The 24,237-nt window shown below is 51.4% G+C and overlaps 2 protein-coding genes across 3 annotated transcripts; one reads left to right on the forward strand and one right to left on the reverse strand.

Moving 5' to 3' along the window:
• Positions 1-545: 545 nt before the first annotated feature.
• On the reverse strand, positions 546-1,832 carry LOC147118528 (uncharacterized). The gene has a single exon (XM_085984465.1). It carries the CDS (start codon positions 1,494-1,496, stop codon positions 546-548), a length of 951 nt encoding a protein of 316 aa, XP_085840591.1. The 5' UTR covers positions 1,497-1,832.
• A 4,508-nt stretch (positions 1,833-6,340) lies between these two features.
• On the forward strand, positions 6,341-15,242 carry LOC147118529 (uncharacterized). Of its 2 annotated transcripts, none has more exons than XM_085984462.1 (4): positions 6,341-6,475; positions 6,893-7,419; positions 14,258-14,988; positions 15,073-15,242. In XM_085984462.1, exons 1-4 carry the CDS (start codon positions 6,341-6,343, stop codon positions 15,240-15,242), a joined length of 1,563 nt encoding a protein of 520 aa, XP_085840588.1. The 2 variants fall into 2 exon arrangements, with proteins under 2 accessions (XP_085840588.1, XP_085840589.1); XM_085984463.1 differs by having other exon boundaries at positions 6,893-7,248; positions 14,441-14,503; positions 15,077-15,242.
• The last annotated feature ends 8,995 nt before the right edge of the window (positions 15,243-24,237 follow it).

Below are 24,237 nucleotides of genomic sequence, written 5' to 3' on the forward strand. Positions count from 1 at the left end.
TTCCCTTTTAATGCCATCCCCAACCTCCGCCTTACGGTTTGGAGGTCTATATAACACTCCCACTAATGTTTTTTTCCCCTTCGTATTTCTCAATTCTACCCATACAGATTCCACATCATCAGAGCTAATATCCTTCATTACAATTGTGTTAATCCCTTTTTTAACCAGTAATGCTGCCCCTCCTCCCTTTCCTTTTTGCCTATCTTTCCTGAATATCGAATACCCCTGGATGTTGAGTTCCCAGTCTTGGCCATCCTTGAGCCACGTTTCCGTAATCCCAACCAAATCATATTCGTTTACCTCTATTTGCGCAGCCAATTCATCCACCTTATTACAAATGCTCCTCGCATTAAGACACAAAGCCTTCAGGCTTGTTTTTTTAACACTCTTAGACCTATTAGAATTATTATTTACTGTGGCCACGTTTGATTTAAACCGTTGATTTCTCTGACTGCCACTTTTGTTTTTCTCCTTCCTATCTTTTGCTTTTATCCTTGTTTCCCTTTCCTCTGTCTCCCTGCTCAGGTTCCCAACCCCCTTCCATTTTAGTTTAAACCCTCCCCCACAGCACTAGCAAACACTCCCCATAGGACATCAGTTCCAGCCCTGCCCAGGTGCAGACCGTCCGATTTGAACTGGTCCCACCTCCCCCAGAACCGGTTCCAATGTCCCAGGAAGTTGAATCCCTCCCCCTGGCACCATTCCTCTAGCCACGTATTCATCTGAAGTATCCTTCTATTTCTACTCTGACTGGCATGTGGCACTGGTAGCAATCCTGAGATTACTACCTTTGAGGTCCTGTTTTTTAATTTACCTCCTAACTCCCTATATTCCGCTTTTAGGACCTCATCCCGCTTTTTACCTATATCGTTGGTGCCTATATGCACCATGACAACTGGCTGTTCACCCTCCCCTTCCAAGATGTTCTGCAGCCGCTTGGAGACATCCTTGACCCTTGCACCAGGGAGGCAACACACCATCCTGGAGTCTCGTTTGCGGCCGCAGAAACACCTATCTCTTCCCCTTACAATTGATTCCCCTATTACGATAGGTCTACCACTCTTTTTCCTCTCATTCTGTGCAGCAGAGCCACCCCTGGTGCCAGGAAGTTGGCTGCTGCTGCCTTCCTCTGATAAGCCATCCCCCCCAACAGTACTCAAAGTGGTATATCTGTTGCAGAGGGGGATGGCCACAGGGGACCCCTGCACTACCTGCCTGCGCCTAGTACTCTGCCTGTTGGTCACCCGTTCCCTTTCTTCCTGTCCAACCTCTACCTGTGGTGTGTCCAACTCCCTAAACATGCTATTCACGATGTCCCGAGCATCGTGAATGCTCCAGTATGCATCCAATCGCAGCTCCAGTGCCGCAATGCAGTCTGTCAGTAGCTGCAGCTGGGCGCACTTCCTACACACGTAGTTTTCAGGGACATAGGAGGTGTCCCTGAGTGCCCACATTTCGCAGGAGGAGCAGATCACAGGGCCGGGCTGTCCTGCCATGACTTACCCTTTAATTAATTGAGTTTAAATTAAATCAATCAATCCCACTAATTACACTACAGTTAACTGGTTTACCAACAGTCCCTGCTACACCAGAGACCTTAGAAACTATAAAACAGAGTTAAAGTTTAAAAAAGAGAGAAATACTCACCAACCAATCACTTACCTGCTTCCTGCTGACGTCACACTTGGATTACTTTTTACCTCTCTCCCGGAACCTGGATTGGTCGGTGATCCCTCGCAGGTCCGCTGCCTCTCCGGTCTCGGGGCACTGGGCCTCGCTGCCTCGGGCTGCTCTTTAAGTAGCTCCGCCGCCTCTGGTGATCCCTCGCAGGTCCGCTGCCTCTCCGGTCTCAGGGTTCTGGGCCTCGCTGCCTCGGGCTGCTCTTTAAGTAGCTCCGCCGCCTCTGGTGATCCCTCGCAGGTCCGCTGCCTCTCCAGTCTCGGGGCTCTGGGCCTCGCTGCCTCGGGCTGCTCTTTAAGTAGCTCCGCCGCCTCTGGTGCTCCCTCGCAGGTCCGCTGCCTCTCCAGTCTCGGGGCTCTGGGCCTCGCTGCCTCGGGCTGCTCTTTAAGTAGCTCCGCCGTCTCTGGTGCTCCCTCGCAGGTCCACTGCCTCTCCGGTCTTGGGGCTCTGGGCCTCGCTGCCTTGGGCTGCTCTTTAAGTAGCTCTGCTGCCTCTGGTGATCCCTCGCAGGTCCGCTGCCTCTCCAGTCTCGGGGCTCTGGGCCTCGCTGCCTCGGGCTGCTCTTTAAGTAGCTCCGCCGCCTCTGGTGATCCCTCGCAGGTCCGCTGCCTCTCCGGTCTCGGGGCTCTGGGCCTCGCTGCCTCGGGCTGCTCTTTAAGTAGCTCCGCCACCTCTGGTGATCCCTCGCAGGTCCGCTGCCTCTCCGGTCTCGGGGCTCTGGGCCTCGCTGCCTCGGGCTGCTCTTTAAGTAGCTCCGCCGCCTCTGGTGATCCCTTGCAGGTCCGCTGCCTCTCCGGTCTCGGGGCTCTGGGCCTCGCTGCCTCGGGCTGCTCTTTAAGTAGCTCCGCCGCCTCTGGTGATCCCTCGCAGGTCCGCTGCCTCTCCGGTCTCGGGGCTCTGGGCCTCGCTGCCTCGGGCTGCTCTTTAAGTAGCTCCGCCGCCTCTGGTGATCCCTCGCAGGTCCGCTGCCTCTCCGGTCTCGGGGCTCTGGGCCTCGCTGCCTCGGGCTGCTCTTTAAGTAGCTCCGCCGCCTCTGGTGATCCCTTGCAGGTCCGCTGCCTCTCCGGTCTCGGGGCTCTGGGCCTCGCTGCCCCGGGCTGCTCTTTAAGTAGCTCCGCCGCCTCTGGTGATCCCTCGCAGGTCCGCTGCCTCTCCAGTCTCGGGGCTCTGGGCCTCGCTGCCTCGGGCTGCTCTTTAAGTAGCTCCGCCGCCTCTGGTGATCCCTCACAGGTCCGCTGCCTCTCCGGTCTCCGGGCTCTGTGCCTCGCTGCCTCGGGCTGCTCTTTAAGTAGCTCCGCCGCCTCTGGTGATCCCTCGCAGGTCCGCTGCCTCTCCGGTCTCGGGGCTCATTCGGGCCGGAGACCGTTCTTCAACTTTAGAAACCGTGCAGCATGCTCACCCACAGCATCATCCGACTCCGCTTCTGGCGACCAGCCGCTCCGCCCTAGGCCCCCCGCCTGGGGTCCTCCGTGCTGGGCCTCCCGCCTAGGACACTCTCCTCTGGGTCTTCCACCCTGGGCCTTCTGCACTGGGCCCTCCGCACTGGCATTCCCTGTGAGTAGCCGGGGTGTGGAGCAGCCCGTTCACACAGCACCGAGCAGAGCCGAGCTGCTGAGAATCTCGCAGCCTCCCCCGGGGTTCATGAACCCGCTCCCTGAGCCCGGGGTGTGAGCGGCCCATGTCCCCCCGGTGTTCATGAACCCACTCCCTGAGCTCGGGGTGTGATCAGCCCGTGTCCCCCCGGGGTTCATGAACCCGCTCCCTGAGCTCGGGGTGTGATCAGCCCGTGTCCCCCCGGGGTTCATGAACCCGCTCCCTAACCTCTCACCTGATGTGTCAGCGGCTGCTGCCAAGGCCTGCGCATGCTCAGCTCACACTACCCAGGTGATTGACGGGAGGTCCGGACCAATAGGGAGCGAGCGGGGCGGAGCTGGAGGACCGAGATGGCGGCGGGTCCTCCAACCAATCAGTGTGTGAGGGGCAGGGCTTGAACTTTAAACCTGAACAACAGAAGGTGAGCTAAGCATGCGCGGGAGAGGCTGATTGTGGAGCTGTGAGCTGAGCATGCGCAATAGAGGCTGATTGTTGGGCAGTGTGAGCTGAGCATGCGCGGGAGAGGCTGATTGTCGGGCTGTGTGAGCTGAGCATGCGCAGCAGAGGCTGATTGTTGGGCAGTGTGAGCTGAGCATGCATGGGAGAGGCTGCAGCAGGTCAGAGGGAGGTGGGTTAATGAACCCCGGGGGGACGCGAGCTTCACACACCCCGAGTGCGGCCCCAGGCCCGATTATAAGAGCAGTGAACATTGTCCGCCCCCACCCGCGGGTTCCCGTTTCACTCCGGCCTGAATCTCAACAAAGCGCCAAACTCCAGGACAGACAGGAATTGAGTCAGGGCGCGTCTGTAAATGGAGGAGAAATGGTAACTGGTCAGGGAGCGTCTGTAAATGGAGGAGAAATGGTGACTGGTCAAGGGGCGTCTGTAAATGGAGGAGAAATGGTGACTGGTCAGGGAGCGTCTGTAAATGAAGGAGAAATGGGGACTGGTCAGGGAGCGTCTGTAAATGGAGGAATGAAGACTGGTCAGGGAGCATCTGTAAATGGAGGAATGAAGACTGGTCAGGGAGCATCTGTAAATGGAGGTGAAATGGTGACTGGTCAGGGAGCGTCTGGAAATGGAGGAGAAATGGTGACTGGTCAGGGAGCATCTCTAAATGGAGCTGAAATGGTGACTGGTCACGGGGCATCTGTAAATAGAGGAGAAATGGTGACTGGCCAGGGAGCATCTGTAATGGAGCAGTAATGGTGACTGGTCAGGGAGCATCTGTAAATGGAGCAGAAATGGTGACTGGCCAGGGAGCGTCTGTAAATGGAGGAGAAATGGTGACTGGTCAGGGAGCATCTGTAAATGGAGCAGAAATGGTGACTGGTCAGGGAGCGTCTGTAAATGGAGCAGTAATGGTGACTGGTCAGGGAGCGTCTGTAAATAGAGGAGAAATGGTGACTGGTCAGGGAGCGTCTGTAAATGGAGCAGCAATGGTGACTGGTCAGGGAGCATCTGTAAATGGAGGAGAAATGGTGACTGGTCAGGGAGTGTCTGGGAGAAATCATTCAGAATTTTTTGGGGGTTGGTTTGTGTGAACAAATATATCAGTGATTTTAATGAGACACTTTCTGTGTCCCAACTCCTGTAAATACTGGCTGGAAAGGGGCCAGACTCTCAGGAGGCTCCACACTGCTGGCTGCTCGTGTGTCAGTGATCTCCCATCAGATTAATGTGCTTCTGCTGTGGGTGTGTTTAATAAAGTGCCCGAAGCCCTCACTGTAACACTCTCACATATCCCACCTGCAGTGTAATGCCCGTGCTGTGTGCTTCCTGTCCAATATCCCCCTGATCCCGGGCTCTCCTGTTGCACCAACTCGGTATCATGGGACAAGAAGTGCCAGCTCAAGAGATGCCCAAATCAGGGACGGAATGAACATGTGGAATGTTAATCTTGCACAATGTGTGAGATGCTGAGCACCCGCCCAACATTTCACCACCACACCTTTTAAATAGTTTCTTCAATTTCTCTTCTGAAGCCATTATTTTATGACAGAGTCCGGTCCCCGCAGGGTGCGGGCTTCCAGTCCCTCATGAGTGTAGAACTGAACCCATCAGAGTCAACACCTTCAGGGGGAAGAAGAAAAGTCGATTAAAAGGAAAAATGTTGGAGATGGTGCTATGGGTTTGGATTTCAGCACAGGGAGGAGGGAGAATATGTGGGATGGGGATTTACAGCTTTGGGGAAAAAGAGACGAAAGATTGTTCCATAGAAACTAGAATTGTCTGTTCTGAATTTCTATCCTGTACTTACAGTGATGTCTCTTCACAGAATCACAGAAACCCCACAGTGCAGATAGAGGCCATTTCGGCCCATCGAGCCTGCACCGACACATATCCCACCGATCCCCGTAACCCCTACACCAACACATATCCCACCCTATCCCCGTAACCCCACGTATTTAATCCCCCTAACACTAAGGGTCAATTTATCATAGCCAATCAACCTAACCCGCACATCTTTGGACTGTGGGAGGAAACCAGAGCACCCGGAGGAAACCCACGCAAACACGGGGAGAATGTGCAAACTCCACACAGACAGTCACCCGAGGCCGGATTCGAACCCGGGCCCCTGGCGCTGTGAGGCAACAGTGCTAACTCCTTTTACAGGGTATTAGAAGGGGAGGGTCTACAGACAGGAAACTCAAACCAAACATCACCCCAACATCAGTGTGGCTGGAAAAGCACCGAGCCACACACACCCGAGTGAGAGTGTTCCAGTGCACTGACTGTGGAAAGAGCTTTAACCAGTTACACAGCCTGAAAAAACATCGCACCATTCAGAGCGAGGAGAAACCATACACGCGTTGTGTGTGTGGACGAGGCTTCAACCGATCGTCCAACCTGGAGAGACAAGGATACCCGCACCACGGAGAAACCATGGAAATGTGGGGACTGTGGGAAGGGATTCAATTACCCATCTGAGCTGGAAACTCATCGACGCAGTCACACCAGGGAGAGGCCGTTTACTTGCTCCGTGTGTGGGAAGGGATTCCTTTCCCCATCCCAGCTGGAAACACATCGCTACTGTCACACCGGGGAGAGGCCGTTCACCTGCTCCATGTGTGGGAAGGGATTCACTCAGCCATCCAACCTGCTGACTCACCAGCGAGTTCACACTGGGGAGAGGCCGTTCACCTGCTCCGTGTGTGGGAAGGGATTCACTAATTCAGCCCACCTTCTGAGACACCAGCAAGTTCACACTGACAAGAGACCTTTTAAATGCTCCAACTGTGCGAACTGCTTTAAAAGCTCTGAGGAACTGATTCAACACCAGCGAGTTCACACTGACGATAAACCATTCAGTTGATCTCACTGTGGGAAGAGGTTCAGGTCTTCATCCAATCTCATTGTACACCAGCGCACTCACACTGGGGAGAGACCGTTCACCTGCTCCATGTGTGAGAAGGGATTCATTAAATCATCCAACCTGCTGACACACCAGCGACTTCACACTGGGGAGAGGCCATTCACCCGCTCCGTGTGTGGGGAGGGATTCACTTGTTCATCCGGCCTTTGGACACGCCAGTGAGTTCACACTGGGGCGAGGCAATTCACCTGCTCTGTGTGTGGGAAGGGATTCACTCAGTCATCTGGCCTGCTGATTCACCAGCGAGTTCACACTGGGGAGAGGCCGTTCACTTGCTCCGTGTGTGGGAAGGGATTCACTCACTCATCCTACCTCAGCAGACACCAGCGAGTTCACACTGGAGACACGCCGTTCTCCTGCTCCGTGTGTGGGAAGGGATTCACTCATTCAACCACACTGCTGCAACACCAGCGAGTTCACACTGGGGAGAGGCCGTTCACCTGCTCCGTGTGTGGAAAGAGATTCACTCAGTCATCCAACCTACTGAAACACCAGCTTGTTCACTCTGATAGGAGACCTTATAAATGTTCTAAGTGTGAGCTGAGCTTTAAAAGCGCAAGTGGTCTGCTGAGGCACCAACGCACCCACACCGGGGAGAGGCCATTCACCTGCTCTGAGTGTGGGAAGGGATTCACTAATTCATCCAACCTGCTGATACACCAGCGAGTTCACACTGAGGAGAGACCTTTTAAATGTTCTGACTGTGAGAAGAGTTTTAAAAGCAAAAGGAAACTGATACAACACGAACACACTCACACTGGGGATTGGCTGTTCACCTGCTCCATGTGTGGGAAGGGATTCACTCAGTCATCCAACCTGCTGAGACACCAGCGAGTTCACAATTCACTGCAGGGGTTGGATTCTGCTGTTGCTGCTGTTAATCACATCCAGGACTGAACCATGTTCATTCTGACAGTTGGAGTTTGTTTCTGCTGATGTTAAACTCCAGCCAGTTATAGGGTTATTAATATTCTGGATATATAGCTGATTGACTTGTTGGGGCTGCAGTGTCCCTTTAAGAATCGTTGTCTGTGATCGTTCCCCTTAATTCAGGACTTTCATAAGAAATTATTTGACAATAAAATTATGAATTTTACTTTAACCCTAAATTGACCTTTGGTACAAAATCTACAATTTATTCTCTGAAAAGTTCCACTGATTGACATCTCCAGTTAGAAAGTGCTGATTAATCCTCACTGACAATTCTTACTGGCTTGCACATTACACACAGTGGCACCTCCATTATCCACCAGAAAGAAGGGGAATGGGAATTGGTGAAGAATCGAGAGTCCCCAAATGTTGCCCCTCCTGTCTGGTACAGCAATCCCCTCGTCATGGGAATGGAGACAAGTCCAATCCAAGTAACGGGCTGAGTTTAACCTTTCTGGGCCTGTGGGGTTAGTTTATATCAGACTGGAGGAGATTGGTGTCAGTGACTGTGGGGCTGGTTTATATCAGACAGGAGGAGATTGGTGTCAGTGACTGTGGGGTTGGTTTATATCAGACAGGAGGAGATTGGTGTCAGTGACTGTGGGGTTGGTTTATATCAGACAGGAGGAGATTGGTGTCAGTGACTGGGGTTGGTTTATATCAGACAGGAGGAGATTGGTGTCAGTGACTGGGGTTGGTTTATATCAGACAGGAGGAGATTGGTGTCAGTGACTGGGGTTGGTTTATATCAGACAGGAGGAGATTGGTGTCAGTGACTGTGGGGTTGGTTTATATCAGACAGGAGGAGATTGGTGTCAGTGACTGCGGGGCTGGTTTATATCAGACAGGAGGAGATTGGTGTCAGTGACTGTGGGGCTGGTTTATATCAGACAGGAGGAGATTGCTGTCAGTGACTGTGGGGTTGGTTTATATCAGACTGGAGGAGATTGGTGTCAGTGACTGGGGGGTTGGTTTATATCAGACAGGAGGAGATTGGTGTCAGTGACTGTGGGGTTGGTTTATATCAGACTGGAGGAGATTGGTGTCAGTGACTGTATCTAACCCATACTGTATCTGCTCTGGGAGTGTTTGATGGGAAAGTGTAAAGGGAGCTTTACTCTGTATCTAACCCGTGCTGTTCCTGCCTTGGGAGTGTTTACTTGGACAGTGTAGAGGGAGCTTTATTCTGTATCTAACCCGTGCTGTATCTGCCCTGGGAGTGTTTGATGGGAAAGTGTAGAGAGAGCTTTACTCTGTATCTAACCTGTGCTGTTCCTGCCTTGGGAGTGTTTACTTGGACAGTGTAGAGGGAGCTTTATTCTGTATCTAACCCGTGCTGTATCTGCCCTGGGAGTGTTTGATGGGAAAGTGTAGAGGGAGCTTTACTCTGTATCTAACCTGTGCTGTACTTGCCCTGGGAGTGTTTGATGGGACAGTGTTGAGGGAGCTTTACTCTGAATCTAACCCATGCTGTACCTGCCCTGGGAGTGTTTGATGGGACAGTGTCAAGGGAGCTTTATTCTGTATCTAACCTGTGCTGTACCTGCCCTGGGAGTGTTTGATGGGACAGTGTTTTTAAAATCAAAATGTATTCGCTTTTATGGGATGTGGGCATCGCTGGCAAGGTCAGCATTTATTGCCCATCCCTAATTGCCCTTGAGAAGGTAGTGGTGAGCCGCCTTCTTGAACCACTGCAGTCCGTGTGGTGAAAGTGCTCCCACAGTGCTGTTAGGGAGGATTCCAGGATTTTGACCCAGCGATGATGAAGGATCAGCGATATACTTCTAAGTCAGGATGATGTGTGACTTGGTGTAACTTGGAGGTGGTGGTGTTCCCATGTATCTGCTGTGCTTGTCCTTCTCGGTGGTCGAGGTCACGGGTTTGGGAGGTGCTGCTGAAGAAGCCTTGGTGAGTTGCTGCAGTGCATCTTGTAGATGGTACACACTGCAGCCACAGTACGCCAGTGGTGGAGGGAGTGAATGTTTAAGGTGGTGGACGGGGTGCCGATCAAGCGGGCTGCTTTGTCCTGGATGGTGTAAAGCTTCTTGAGTGTTGTTGGAGCTGCACTCATGCAGGCAAGTGGAGAGTGTTCCATCACACCCCTGACTTGTGCCTTGTAGGTGTCAAGGGCAGTCACTCTCACCTCACCTCGGAATTCAGTTCCTTTGTCCATGTTTGGACCAAGGCTGTAATGAGATAGGGAGCTCAGTGATCCTGACGGAACCCAAACTGGGCATCAGTGAGCAGGTTATTTGTGAGTAAGTGCCGCTTGATAGCACTGTCGATGACACCTTCCATCACTTTGCTGATGATTGAGAGCAGACTGATGGAGCGGTAATTGGCTGGATTGGATTTGTTCTGCTTTTTGTGGACAGGACATACCTGGGCAGTTTTCCACATTGTCGGTTAGATGCCATTGTTGTAGCTGTACAGGAACGCCTTGGCTAGAGGCGCGGCTAGTTCAGGAGCACAAGTCTTCAGCACGATAGCTGGGATGTTGTCGGGGCCCATAGTCTTTGCTGTATCCAGTGCACTCACCTGTTTCTTGCTATCACGTGGAGTGAATCGAGTTGGCTGAAGACTGGCTTCTGTGATGGTGGGGACCTCGAGTAGGCCGATATGGATCATCCGCTCGGCACTTCTGGCTGAAAATGGTTGCAAATGTTTCAGCCTTGTCTTTTGCACTCACATGCTGGGCTCCACCATCATTGAGGATTGGGATATTCATGGAGCCTCCTCCTCCCGTTAGTTGTTTAATGATCCACCACCATTCATGACTGGATGTGGCAGGACTGCAGAGCTTTGATCTGATCTGTTGATTGTGGGATCGCTTCGCCCTGTCTATAGCATGCTGCTTCTACTTTTTAGCATGCATGTAGTCCTGTGTTGCAGCTTCCCCAGGGTGGCACCTCATTTTTAGGTATGCCTGGTGCTGCTCCTGGCATGCTCTTCTACACTCATTGTTAAACCTGGCTTGGTGGTAATGGTAGAGTGAGGGATATGCCGGGCCATGAGGTTACAGATTGTGTTGGAATATAATTCTGCTGCTGCTGATGGCCCACAGCACCTCATAGATGCCCAGTTTTGAGCTCCTAGAACTGGTCTGCATCTATCCCATTTAGCACGGTGGTAGTGCCACACAACACGATGGAGGGTGTCCTCAGTGTGAAGATGAGATTTCGTCTCCACAATGACTGTGCAGTGGTCACTGCTACCAATACTGTCATGGACAGATGCATCTGTGACAGGTAGATTGGTGAGGACGAGGTCAAGTAGATTTTTCCCTCGTGTTTGTTCTCTCACCACCTGTCGCAGGCCCAGACTGGCAGTTATGTCCTTCAGGACTCGGTCAGCTCGGTCAGTAGTGGTGCTACCGAGCCACTCTTGGTGATGGATATTGAAATCCCCCACCCAGAGTACATTCTGTGCCCTTGCTACTCTCAGTACTTCTTCCAAGTGGTGTTCAACATGGAGGAGTACTGATTCATCAGCTGAGGGAGGGCGGTAGGTGGTAATCAGCAGGAGGTTTCATTGCCTATGCTTGATCTGAAGCCATGAAACTTCATGGGATCCGGAATCAATGTTGAGGACTCCCAGGGCAACTCCTACTGGACTGAACATCACTGAGCCACCACCCCTGGTGAGTCTGTCCTGCCGGTGGGACAGAACATACCCAGAGATGGTGATGGAGGAATTTGGGACATTGACTGAAGTGCAGAGGGAGCTTTACTCTGTATCTACCCGTGCTGTACCTGCCCTGGGAGTGTTTGATGGGACAGTGCAGAGGAGGCTTTACTCTGTATCTAACCCATGCTGTACCTGCCCTGGGAGTGTTTGATGGGACAGTGTAGAGGGAGCTTTATTCTGTATCTAACCTGTGCTGTACCTGCCCTGGGAGTGTGTGATGGGACAGTGTAGTGGGAGCTTTACTCTGTATCTAACCCATGCTGTACCTGCCCTGGGAGTGTTTGATGGGACAGTGTTGAGGGAGCTTTATTCTGTATCTAACCTGTGCTGTACCTGCCCTGGAATTGTTTGATGGGACAGTGTAGAGGGAGCTTTACTCTGTATCTAACCTGTGCTGTACCTGCCCTGGGAGTGTTTGATGGGACAGTGTAGAGGAAGCTTTACTCTGTAAGTCACCTGTGCTGTACCTACCCTGGGAGTGTTTGGCATAATGTAGAGAGAGCTTTATTCTGTATACAAACCGTGCTGTCCCTGCCCTGGGAGTGTTTGATGGGACAGTGTAGAGGGAGCTTTACTCTGTATCTAACCTGTGCTGTGCCTGCCCTGGGAGTGTTTGATGGAATAGTGTAGAGGGAGCTTTACTCTGTAACTAACCTGTGCTGTACCTACCCTGGGAGTGTTTGGCATAATGTAGAGAGAGCTTTATTCTGTATACAAACCGTGCTGTTCCTGGCCTTGGAGTGTTTGATGGGACAGTGTAGAGGGAGCTTTACTCTATATCTAACCTGTGCTGTGCCTGCCCTGGGAGTGTTTGATGGGATAGTGTAGAGGGAGCTTTACTCTGTATCTAACCCATGCTGTACCTGCCCCAGGAGTGTTTGATGGGACAGTGTAGAAGGAGATTTAATCTGTATCTAACCTGTGCCATCCCTGCCCTGGTAGTACTTGCTGGGACCTGGAGGAATGAGAGGTGATCTCATTGAAACATAAGATTCTGAGGGGAATTGACAGGGTAGATGCTAAGAGGTTGTTTCCCCCTGGCTGGAGAGTCTGGAAGTAGGGGGCATAGTCTCAGGATAAGAGGTCGACCTTTGAAGACAGAGATGAGGAGGAATTTTTTCACTCAGAGGGTTGTGAATCTTTGGAATTCTCTGCCTCAAAGGGCTGTGGATGCTGAATCGTTGAGTATATTCAAGGCTGAGATAGATTTTTGGACTCTAGTGGAATCAAGGGATATGTGGATCAGGTGGGGTTGAGGTCGAAGATCAGCCATGATCGTATGGCCGACTCCTGCTCCTAATTATTATGTTCTGAAGCTGACCACTGTGTGTTTTTATTCATTCACAGGATGTGGGCATCGCCAGCAAGGCCAGTATTTATTGCCTATCTCTAATTGCCCTCGAAGGTGGTGGTGAGCTGCCTTCTGAATACAACTAAGTGACTCGCTGGGCCATTTCAGAGGGCAGTTAAGAGTAAACCACATTGCTGTGGGTCTGGAGTCACCAATAGGCCAGACCAGGTAAGGACGGCAGATTTCCTTCCCTAAAGGACATTAGTGAACCAGATGGGTTTTTACACAATCCGATGCTTTCATGGTCGCCATCACTGATACAAACTTTTCATTCAAGATTTATTTAATGTTGTACTTTGTCATTTCCTGGTGAATCAAATATTTTAAAAACCTGAGCCAGTGTGTTGTGAGACAAAGAGCCTCGTGTCCAATAAGGGGAATAAAGTCCCACAGCCTCCCCTGGCCCCGGGCCCTGAACAAGGGACTGGAGAAACTCGCTGCCCTGCGGATCAGACAATCAGCCGGCGCTAGTCCCGCCCCTCGGGCTCCCCGATTGGTTGGAGGACCCACCACCGGCTCGCTCTTCCAGCCCCGCCCCGCTCGCTCCCTATTGGTCGGAAGCTCCCGTCAATCAGGCCATGGGACCGGGTCACGTGTCCCTCACCGACGTTACAAAGAAAGCCTCGCACAGTCACCGGGCAGAGCTGCAGGTCAACGGGAGCGGGGCCGGGAGATTATAAACTGCGGGTAGGCCACGCCGCAGGGTTTATAAAGTTGGAGAATGGCCTCAGGCCTGAATGAGATCCAGCGGCCTGGTCTGTGTTCCACCGGACGGCAGCGGTGAGGCTTTTTCTCGGTGACAGGCCCGGGTTAGGCGCCGCCATCTTGGTGGAGGAAAGACAGACTGGTTCCACCTGCAGCACAGCGCATGCGCGGCCATCTTGGGCAGGAACAGGGAGTGGGCGGGGCTTCAGGGTCCCAGTGACCAGGAGAGACAATCATTGACTCATTGATTCTATTCTCACTCTGCACACAGCGGGTGTAGAACTGAACCCAGCCAGAGTAGAGGGAGGGAGAAAACTGGGAGTGGAGGAAAGAAATGTTGGAGATGGTGCGATGGGTTTGGATTTCAGCACAGGGAGGAGGGAGAATGTGTGGGATGGGGATTTACAGCTTTGGGGGAACAAGAGAGGAAAGATTGTTCCATAGAAACTAGAATTGCCTTTTCTGAATTTCTATCCTGTACTTACAGTGATGACTTTTGTAAACTCCTTTTACAGGGTGTGAGAAGGGGAGGATTTACAGACGGGAAACTCAAACCAAACATCACGTCAAGATCTGACAGAGTCACTCGATTCATCAGGACCTGAATATCATCAGCCTTTTTCTCTGTTCTTTCTATGGAAAAAGATTTCAAACATCAGTGTGACTGGAAAAGCACCGAGACACACACACCCGAGTGAGAGTGTTCCAGTGAACTGAATGTAAAAGAGCTTTAACCAGTTACACAGCCTGAAAAATCATCACACCATTCGCAGTGGGGAGAAACCGCGCACGTGTTCTGTGTGTGGACGAGGCTTCAACCGATTGTCCAACCTGGAGAGACACAAGGACACCCGCACCACGGAGAAATCGTGGAAATGCGGGGACTGTGGAAAGGGATTCAGTTCCCCGTCCCACCTGGAAACTCATCGACGTAGTCACACCGGGGAGAGGCCGTTCACCTGCTCCGTGTGTGGGAAGGGATTCACTCACTCATCCTACCTGATCAGACACCAGCGAGTTCACACTGGAGCCACGCCGTTCTCCTGCTCCGTGTGTGGGAAGGGATTCACTCATTCAACCACACTGCTGCAACACCAGCGAGTTCACACTGGGGAGAGGTCGTTCACCTGCTCCGTGTGTGGGAAGCGATTCACTCAGTCATCCAACCTGCTGAAACACCAGCTTGTTCACTCTGATAGGAGACCTTTTAAATGTTCTAAGTGTGAGCTGAGCTTTAAAAGCGCAAGTGGTCTGCTGAGACACCAACGTACTCACACCGGGGAGAGGCCGTTCACCTGCTCCGAGTGTGGGAAGAGATTCGCTAATTCATCCAACCTGCTGACACACCAGCGAGTTCACACTGAGGAGAGACCTTTTAAATGCTCGGACTGCGGGAAGTGCTATAAAAGTTCTGGGGAACTGATATGCCATCAACGTGTTCACACTGACGAGAGACCGTTCAGGTGCTCTCACTGCGGGACTGGGTTTAGGCGATCATCTGAACTCATTGTACACCAACGCACTCACACTGGGGAGAGACTGTTCACCTGCTCCGTGTGTGGGAAGGGATTCACTCGCTCATCCCACCTCACTGATCATCAACTTGTTCACACTGATGAGAGACCTTTTAAATGTTCTGGCTGTGAGGAGAATTTTAAAAGCAAAAGGAAACTGAAACAACACAAACGCACTCACACTGGGGATTGGCCGTTCACCTGCTCCATGTGTGGGAAGGGATTCACTCAGCACTACAGCCTGCTGAGACACCAGCCAGTTCACACTGGGGAGAGGCCATTCACCCGCTCCATGTGTGGGAAGGGATTCATTCAGTCATCCAACCTGCTGAGACACCAGCGAGTTCACAATTCACTGCAGGGTTTGGATTCTGTTGTTGCTGCTGTTAATCCCATCCAGGACTGAACCATGTTCATTCTGACAGTTGGGGTTTATTTCTGCTGAGGTTAATGACCCCTACAACTAGGCTGGAGTTTAATATTCTGGATATGTGTCAGCTTTGTTTTAAACACATTGTTGTAGATTTATATCTTTCCCACCTGAGTGTTTAGCATCACCTGGCTGGAGCTCAGAAAGGACAATCTGGGGGAGGATCGTATGGCGGGAACAGAACTCCAGCCTGGAAACAGTCCTTCAGGGCCACACTGAGAGGAACAAGCGGCACTTTGGTCTTTCTCGTCTCTCTTCATTGACGGCAAAGTCGCCATGAGGGTTAATCTTGAGGCCTGTAAGAAATGTGTCCTAGCCGCTCTCTTCCATGGTTCAGAGCTTCTAGGCACAGAACTGAAGGCTCCTTTACAACTGTGTTTAGAGTCAGGAGGAACAACGGTGAATGCTGGAAACGTGCTGTCAAATCAGAGATTGGTGTAAAACTGCGATCTGTTCCTGACTGAAAGTGAAACGGCAGGTTTAAGTTTCCAGTCTAAAAATGACTGGCAATTATTCTATGAAGTTTTAAAGTGTTTATGTGACAGTCCTGAGTCTACCATTTTAAGGCAGGTGAAAATATAAATTTGTTAAATTCTGCATTAAAATAGCAGACGGAGGAGTTCACAGGAGCCTGTTAACTGCTGGTACAATTATACAACAGACAATTGATCTCCAGATAAAGAAGGACCTGCAGCGTGTTTCCAGAAATTCCCTGTTTTATTGATGTGTGTGTGTTAGACACCAGGATAAATAAAAATACACGACACGGAACATTCATGGGGATGCGATCCCGACAGTTACTCTGGGATCACTCCCACTGTGGAACTCCACCACTGACCCTGCTGAAGGTTGTAGGCTCAGGGAGTGGGGCCTCCAGGAGTGGACTGGAAGAAAGCTGAGTTTCAGTATCCTGACAAATATATGGCGAGGAACCAGAGGAATCCTTACCGAGGAACCGTCTGGGGTTTTACCGGCCAGCGTAGGTCTAGGGGTGAATAACTCCTGACTCCCCGAACTGTCTTACATTGAACCCAGTTCAGATCAAGGTGAGTTCAGTTTATAGGAGAATAGGAACAAATATCACCCACAATTGAGGGAGTTAAAAGCAGCCATTAGAGAAGCTCAGAGATCTTTTGGAAGATGATGCACAATTGTGGTAATAATAGTAAAAGCTTTTCCAGCTATGTCAGGAGTCAGAAGACAGAGTTACACAGAGTTACATAGAATTACAGAGTCTACAGCACAGGAACAGGCCATTCGGCCCAACTGGTCAATGCCGGTGTTTCTGCTCCACACGAGTCTCCTCCCACCACTCTTCATCAAACCCTATTAGCATATCCTTCTATTCCTTTCTCCCTCATGGGCTTATCTACCTTCCCCATGAATGTATCTGTGCTATTCGCCTCAACTACTCCTTGTGGTAGCACGTTCCACATTCTGACCTCTCTTTGGGTAAAGAAGTTTCTCCTGAATTCCCCATTGGATTTATTAGAGACTGTGTTATATTTATGACCTGTAGTTTTGGACTCCCCGACAAGTGGAAACATTTTCTCCAGGTCCACCCTCTATAACCTTTTCATCATCTTAAAGACCTCGATCAGGTCACCCATCGGCCTTCTCTTTATTCTAGAGAAAAGAGCCCCAGCCTGTTCAGCCTTTCCTGATAAGTATATCATCTCAGTTCTAGGATCATCCTTGCAAAGCCTTTTTCCACATTCTCCAGTGCCTCTATCTCTGTTTTATAACATGGAGACCAGAACTGTTCACTGTACGCCAAGTGTGGTCTAACCAAGGTTCGATACAAGTTCAACATAACTTTTCTGCTTTTCAATTCTATCCCTCGAGAAATGATCCCCAGTCCATTGTTTGCCCCTGTTATGGCCTCATTAACCTGCGTCGCTATGTTTAGTGATTTGTGTATCTGGACCCCGAGGTCCCTTTGCTCCTCTACCCCTTTTAGATTCTTATTTTCCAAGCAGTATGTGGCCTCCTTATTATTCCTACCAAAATGCACCACGTATCTTAAAATTCATTTTCTAATTACCCTCCCATTCTGGAAGCTTCTTAATGTCTTCTTGCGTTTTTTTAAATATTCGTTCATCGGATGTGGGCGTCGCTGGCAAGGCCAGCATTTATTGCCCATCCCTAGTTGCCCTTGAGAAGGTGGTGGTGAGCCGCCTTCTTGAACTGCTGCAGTCCATGTGATGAAGATGCTCCCACAGTGCTGTTAGAGAGGGAGTTTAACCCATGATTTTGTCGCAGTCTTCCTCAGTATTAACTCTACCTCCCAATTGGATGTCATCAACAAAGTTTGAAATTGGACTTCCAATTCCCGAGTCCAAACCATTTCTGTAAATGGTGAACAACAGTGATCCCATCATCGATCCCTGTGGAACACCACTTCCCACCTTTTGCCAGTCTGAGTAGCTATTCACAACCCCTACTCTCTGTTTTCTGTTTTGTAACCAGCTTGTTATCCATAACAGTTTGTAAGATCTAGAAGATGACCAAGGTCAGGCCGTGTGGAGTGAAGGGTCAGGCAGCAGAATGGATGGAAAGTTGGCTACAAAACAGAAATCAGAGGGTTGGAGTTAAGGGAAGTTTGTTGTGATCTTTCCATCCATTCTGCTGCCTGGCCCTTGACTCCACACGGCCTGACCGTGTGTAATGATCAATAACATGTCATTCCATAGTGGACACTAGGTGGAGCCGTAGAGCTGTATATAGCTGTATGTATAAGACTACACTACCCAGCTGTATGTATATTAAGACTACATTACCCATGAGGCACTAGGCTGCCCACAAGGCAGCAGTCAAGGTGGAAGCCTCTACAGATACTGTACCTAGTCCGCATGTGCTCAATAAAGTAACTAGCAAAAGCTAGCTGTGTTCATAATAAGAATGTCTATTTATTAATGAACATAAGATGGTACCAGGATACCAAGAGTTGTAAATATCTGCTAAAAAATAGTGTAAAGCGACATGGAGAATTTGAAGCCACCAGAGCATTTGAATCTCGAGGGAAATGTCAACTAAAATTGGTGGATTTTTAAACAACAATTCGAACTCTACATTGCTGCCATCGGATTCGGTACAAAGCCAGACGCAAGAAAAATAGCGTTGCTGCTTACGGTTGCAGGCCCACAGGCGATAGAGGTATTTAATACATTTGTATTTAATCCAGAGGAGAACAGAGAAAGATTAGAAGATGTGCTAAAAAAATTTGATGCACATTGCTCTCCCAAAAAGAATGAGACCTATGAAAGATACATCTTCCGTTCTCGGACACAGCAACAAAATGAGACTTTTGATAGCTTTATAACTGATCTGAAACTGAAAGCACAGACATGTAATTTCTCTGAGCTCAAAGCATCCATGATTCATGACCAGATTGTGTTTGGTATTCATGATAAAAAAGTCAGGAACGTCTGTTGAGAGAAACTGAACTAAATTTGGAAAATGCAGTGAAAATATGCCAAGCCAGCGAGCTAGCTCGAAAGCACGCGAAGACTTTCAGTGAAATCAATAATGATGCGATTGTAATGAGTGATAATGCTGCTGTCGGTGCTGTGTCCTACAAGGGGAAGAAACGTGGGCAGAACAGAAATGAAAAGCAATCGGAGGATGAAATTTTTAATTGTAAACGCTGTGGTTACAAACACCAGTTAAGACAATGCCCAGCAGCTGGATGGTCTCTCGTCAGTGTGAACTCACTGATGTGTCTGCAGAATGCACAAGCGAGTGAATCCCTTCCCACACACGGAGCAAGTGAATGGCCTCTCCCCAGTGTGACTGCGTTGATGAGTTTCCAGCTGGGACGGGTAATGGAATCCCTTCCCACAGTCCCCACATTTCCACGGATTCTCCGTGGTGCGGGTGTCCTTGTGTGACTTCAGGTTGGACAATCGGTCGAAACCTCGTTCACACACACAACACGGGTACGGTTTCTCCCCACTGAATGGTGCGATGTTTTTTCAGGCTGTGTAACTGGTTAAAGCTCTTTCCACAGTCAGTGCACTGGAACACTCTCACTTGGGTGTGTGTGCCTCGGTGCTTTTCCAGTCACACTGATGTTTGAAATCTTTTCCCACAGAGAGAATAGACAAACATATTCTCCTTCCACATTCAAAGGCTGATGATATTCAGGTCCTGATGAATGGAGTGACTCTGTCAGATCTTGGTGTGATGTTTGGTTTGAGTTTGCAGTGTGTAAATGCTGCCCTTCTCACAGCCTGTAAAAGGAGTTTACAAAAGCCATCAATGTGAGTCCAGGATAGAAATTAACAAGATTCTCTCCTCCTGGTTCCTGGCCAAGGGGGCCGCGCATGCGCCCTGCTGCCCCCTGAGCCTCTCAAGATGGTGGCCATTACCCCGGGCCTGTCACCGGGAGAAAGCCCCACAGCTGCCGCCCCGCTCGAGGCAAATGCCCGGCCCGGAGGCTCTTGCTCGGGGCCTGAGGCCCACCCCGGGTGTGTGTGAAGCGGATAATGTTGAGTGTTTTAATAATGGGGCCTGGGGCCGCACTCGGGGTGTGAGCGGCCCGCGTCCCCCCGGGGTTCTTTTTTTTTTAATCAACAGATGTGGTCTCTCCTCCTGGACAGAGAGAGAGAGAGACCTCTCCTCTCCTCTCCTCTCCTGTCCTCCCCTCTCTTCTGGCACAGCAGCAGCACAAGATTCCTGGCTGGCTATCAGGGATCCCGAGGTTCATTTTTTTTTATATGTCAACAATACAGGTACCCATAGTAAAAAACAATACATACCAGTCCTACTGGCAATGTAGTAACTCTTCATTTTTGCTTGGTATAACCTGTTATCCTTTTTTTTAATTTTAACATTCAAGTACAACAGTACTTATACAACTCATCAGTTACATAGTAAATCCATTACATTCATTGACCAATTATGGTCAACAATATAAATACAACAATAAATTTTACAGGTAAATCAATAATGTTTACAGTACAAACTGCAACTATGTAATAAACCAAGAACCCATACACGCCAGTCCAACTGGCATCGTTCAATCATTCAGTCATTCATTCCTCCATTCGTCCATTCGTTCGCTCATCCCGGTGTTTTTTTTTTTTTCTTTCGTTAATGATGTGATTTCCAAGCTTCTTGATCATCTTCACTTGTTCATCCAGATAGTGGGTCTCCAGGAATTCACACAGTTGAGGGTCGGCGCTCCCAGTGGAGAGTTTGTGCAGATCCAGCAGACTCTGGTTGACATTCTTCTCCATCTGCAGGGCTCTCTGCATCGCCGAGCGGAGCCTCCCGCTCTCCCAGCCGAACAAATGGACTGTAAAGAAGCTTAAAAACACTAGGTTAATTTTTAAAACTTATCAAATTAAATTAAAATCACATTGGCCGGGGTGATGATGCACTCCAGTCCCCGCGGCGCCCACCGGTCTCAGAAGGCCTCGAGCGTGCCGGTGGACACCGCGTGCTCCATCTCCAGGGCCACCCGGGCATGAACATAGCTGCGGAAGAGAGGCAGGCAATCGGGCCGAACCACCCCCTCGACTGCCCACTGCCTGGACCTGTTTATGGCCACTTTGGCCAGGCCCAGGAGCAGTCCTACAAGGAGGTCCTCCGACCATCCCTCTCCCCTCCGCACCAGGTGGCATTAGATCAGGAGCATGGGACTGAAGTGCAGCCAAAAATCGAGGAGTAGCCCCTTTAAATAATGGAACAGGGGCTGCAACCTCTCACATTCAGTATAGGTATGGAACATGGACTCCTCTAGGCCACAAAAATAGCAAGCGGCCTGGGAGTCCGTGAACTTACTTAAAATCTTATTGCACGGGTCTGCTCCATGCAACACCCTCCAGGCCAAGTCCCCAATAAATAAAGGGAGGACTCCCGCGTAGAGAGCCCCCCTTTGGGAACCTCCGCCAGACGGCAAGATGGCATGCCAAGGCGTGTCCAGACGGCAGGTGAAGATGATAAAGTGGAGAGTGTGCAGGAGCAGCCCATACAGGAAACTCCTCCGCGCAGAACTGAAAGGCACGGAGGGCATTTCCTTGAGACGGCTCAAGTTGTGAGGCGCCGGTTCCCAAGAGGGGTTTCGGGGCCACGCGCTGATGAGGAATTCCGTCCGCACAGGGGTCAGTTCGGACGGGATCGCCCCACGTGCCTGAGCCTCCTCGATACACCTAGTGGAGTTGGGGCCCAGTGCCACTTTCAGCGTCTCAATGGCTTTGGCCGTGAGCCGGACATTGGCCCAGGACAGGCGCTGCATCAGCTCCTCCGGCTCCATCCAACCCGCTCCTCCGCCATCGAGCAGGTCCCCAACCCTGGTCACCTTACCAGGCACAGCCCTGCCCTCCACCAGCCGCCCGATCCAGTGGTCCCAGAGGTGCGGATTCCTGAGCAGCGGCTCCTGAAGGAGAGCCACCACTCCTGACGGGGGAGAACTCCGCCTGGAGGCGATGCTGTTCCAGACCCATAGCAGTTCCTGGTAGAAGACAGGCAGCTCCCGCAGGTAGACACGCGTATGGCCCAATTCCACAAACAGGAGCTGCGTGTCATAGTTGAGGCCGTGCAGCTGGCGGAAGAAATACATCGCCAGCGCACACCATCGAGGAGGATTCTCGATGTACAGGTATCTCTGCAGGGTCCGTAGATGGAAAATCGCCACCCAGGTGCAAAGGCACACCAGCGCCTGACCACCCTCCCTAAGCAGGAGACTCAGAACCGCGGCAGAGACCCAGTGCTTCCCTTTGTCCAGAAGAAGGCGATGACCTTCTTCTGCATCTTGGCAACAAAGGCAGGGGGCGGGATCAAAGTTACCAACCAGTACCACAACATGGTGGCCACCAGCTGGTTTATGACCAGCGCTCGACCCCTGTAGGACAACACTCAGAGCAGTCCTGTCCAGCGTCCTAGGCGAGTGGTGACTTTGGCCTCCAGCTCTTGCCAGTTCACCGGCCAGGCGTCCTCGGCAGGGCTAAGGTAGACTCCCAAATAGAGGAGGTGCGTGGTGCTCCAGGTGAAGGGCCTGAACTCCTCCAGCAGTCCACCCACCACTGGCCCACCAGGAGTCCAGAACATTTCTCCCAGTTGATCCTGGCGGAGGATGCGTCCGAGTAAATCTGCTGGCATTCTCGCATCCTCCGCAAGTCAGCAGGATCCGTAACCATGAGGAGCATGTCATCGGCGTAAGCCAAGAGGACGACTTCCACGCCCGGCCCTTGCAGAGCCAGTCCCGTCAACCTCTTTCACAAGAGGCGCAGGAAAGGCTCCATGCAGACGGCATACAACTGACCAGACATGGGACATCCCTGACGCACCCCCCTACTGAAGCGAAGGGGTGCCGTCAAAGACCCGTTAACTTTTATCAGACACTCCGCGGCGGCATACAGAAGTCGGATCCGGGCGACGAAATGCGTCCCGAACCCAAATGCACGCAGAGTTCCGAAGAGATACTCGTGATCCACCCTGTCGAACGCCTTCTCCTGATCCAGGGAAAGGAAGGCGACCGATGGACCAGCCCTCTGGGAATGGTGGACCAGGTCCCGGACCAGATGGATGTTATCATGGATAGTCCGGCCCGGGACCGTGTAGGACTGGTTGGGGTGGATCATGTGTGCCAGCACGGTGCCAAGGTGGGCAGACATGGCCCTGGCAAAATTTTTATAATCCGAGCTGAGGCGCCAGTTTTTTAAAAGGCGGAGATCGCCCCTCTTAGGCAGCAGGACAATGACCGCCCTGCACCATGAGAGGGGCATTGCCCCGGTCGCCAGACATTCCCCCAGGACCCGCACGTAGTCACCCCCAGGATGTCTCAGAACGCCCTGTGGAACACCACGGTCAGCCCGTCCAGCCCCGGGGACTTTACCCTCGAGAGCTGGCCGAGGTCTCGGTCAGCTCTGCCAAGCATAGCAGAGCGTCCAATTTTTTGGCGCCCTCCAGGCCGACTTTCGGCAGGTCCTCCCACAAAACTCTGTGCGTATCCTCGCTGGATGGATCCGGAGAGAACAGAGCCCCGTAATAGGCCCGGGTCTCCGCGCTGATCCCCTCCGGATCCGAGACCAGTGATCCATCATCGGCCAGCAGCCCCAAGAGCTGCTTATGGACCCCCCGTCTTTTTTCCAGCGAGTAGAAGAAGGGGGAGCCGCAGTCCAGGTCCCAGAGGATCTGGATCCGCGACCTCACGTACGCGCCTCAGGACCCGATGAGCTGCAGGTCCTTCAGTGCACCCTTCTTCTCTTCGTACACCTTCCACAGGGCCGGGTCATCGACGACTTGACCGAGACGGGACTCCAGGTCGAGCACCTCCCTCTCCAACCGCCCGAACCGGGCCTCCCGCCTCTTGGTCGACCCCCACGCGTACTCCTGACAGAAGAGACGGACGTGAGCCTTGCCTACGTCCCACCATAGCCTCAAGGAGGGGAAGCCCCCCCGCTCCCTTCTCCAGTTGGCCCAGAACCGACGAATCAAATCCCAGAACCGCTCGTCCTCCAGCAGCAGGTTGTTAAAATGCCAGTACGTGGACCCCCTCTGTGCGCATAATGGCGCGAGCTCCGCCCACACCAGGTGGTGGTCCGTGCACGGCACCGGCAGCATGGAAGCTGCTGGAATGCAGCAGACGTACGCCCGGGAAATGTAAAGGCGGTCGATTCTGGATCTTCCTCCTCCAGACCTCACATAAGTGAAGGCGCTGGAGTCGGGATGGAGATTTCGCCAGATGTCCACCAAGTCGAAGGACCCTATAATGATCAGTAACATGTCACACTATAATGGTACACTAGGTGGAGCTGTATGTTTAGGAGTGGGCTACCCAAGATGCAGTAGTCAAGATGGATGCTGTATACTAGTCCACATGGCTGAATAAATGACGAGCTCAAGCTAGCTGTTCATAATGAAAACGTCTATTTATTTATGAACATAATAACATGGTACCAGAAGTGGGAATATCTGCTGAATATTGCGAAACGCGACATGGAGAATTTGAAGCCACTGGAGGGTT

The sequence above is a fragment of the Somniosus microcephalus genome, chromosome 4, assembly GCF_052327205.1.
Source record: "Somniosus microcephalus isolate GS21.2 chromosome 4, FLI_Smic_1.0, whole genome shotgun sequence".
In the NCBI taxonomy this organism is placed as follows: Eukaryota; Metazoa; Chordata; class Chondrichthyes; order Squaliformes; family Somniosidae; genus Somniosus; species Somniosus microcephalus.

Bases quoted from the DNA above. Each gene is read 5' to 3' on its own strand.
- LOC147118528 (XM_085984465.1), bottom strand. From the start codon at position 1,496: ATGGCAGGACAGCCCGGCCCTGTGATCTGCTCCTCCTGCGAAATGTGG.
- LOC147118529 (XM_085984462.1), top strand. From the start codon at position 6,341: ATGTGTGGGAAGGGATTCACTCAGCCATCCAACCTGCTGACTCACCAG. The intron at 6,476-6,892 runs GTTCACACTGAC...CTGATTCACCAG, and splicing joins ACCTTCTGAGACACCAGCAA to CGAGTTCACACTGGGGAGAG. The intron at 14,989-15,072 runs GGAAACTGAAAC...TCACTCAGCACT, and splicing joins GGAGAATTTTAAAAGCAAAA to ACAGCCTGCTGAGACACCAG.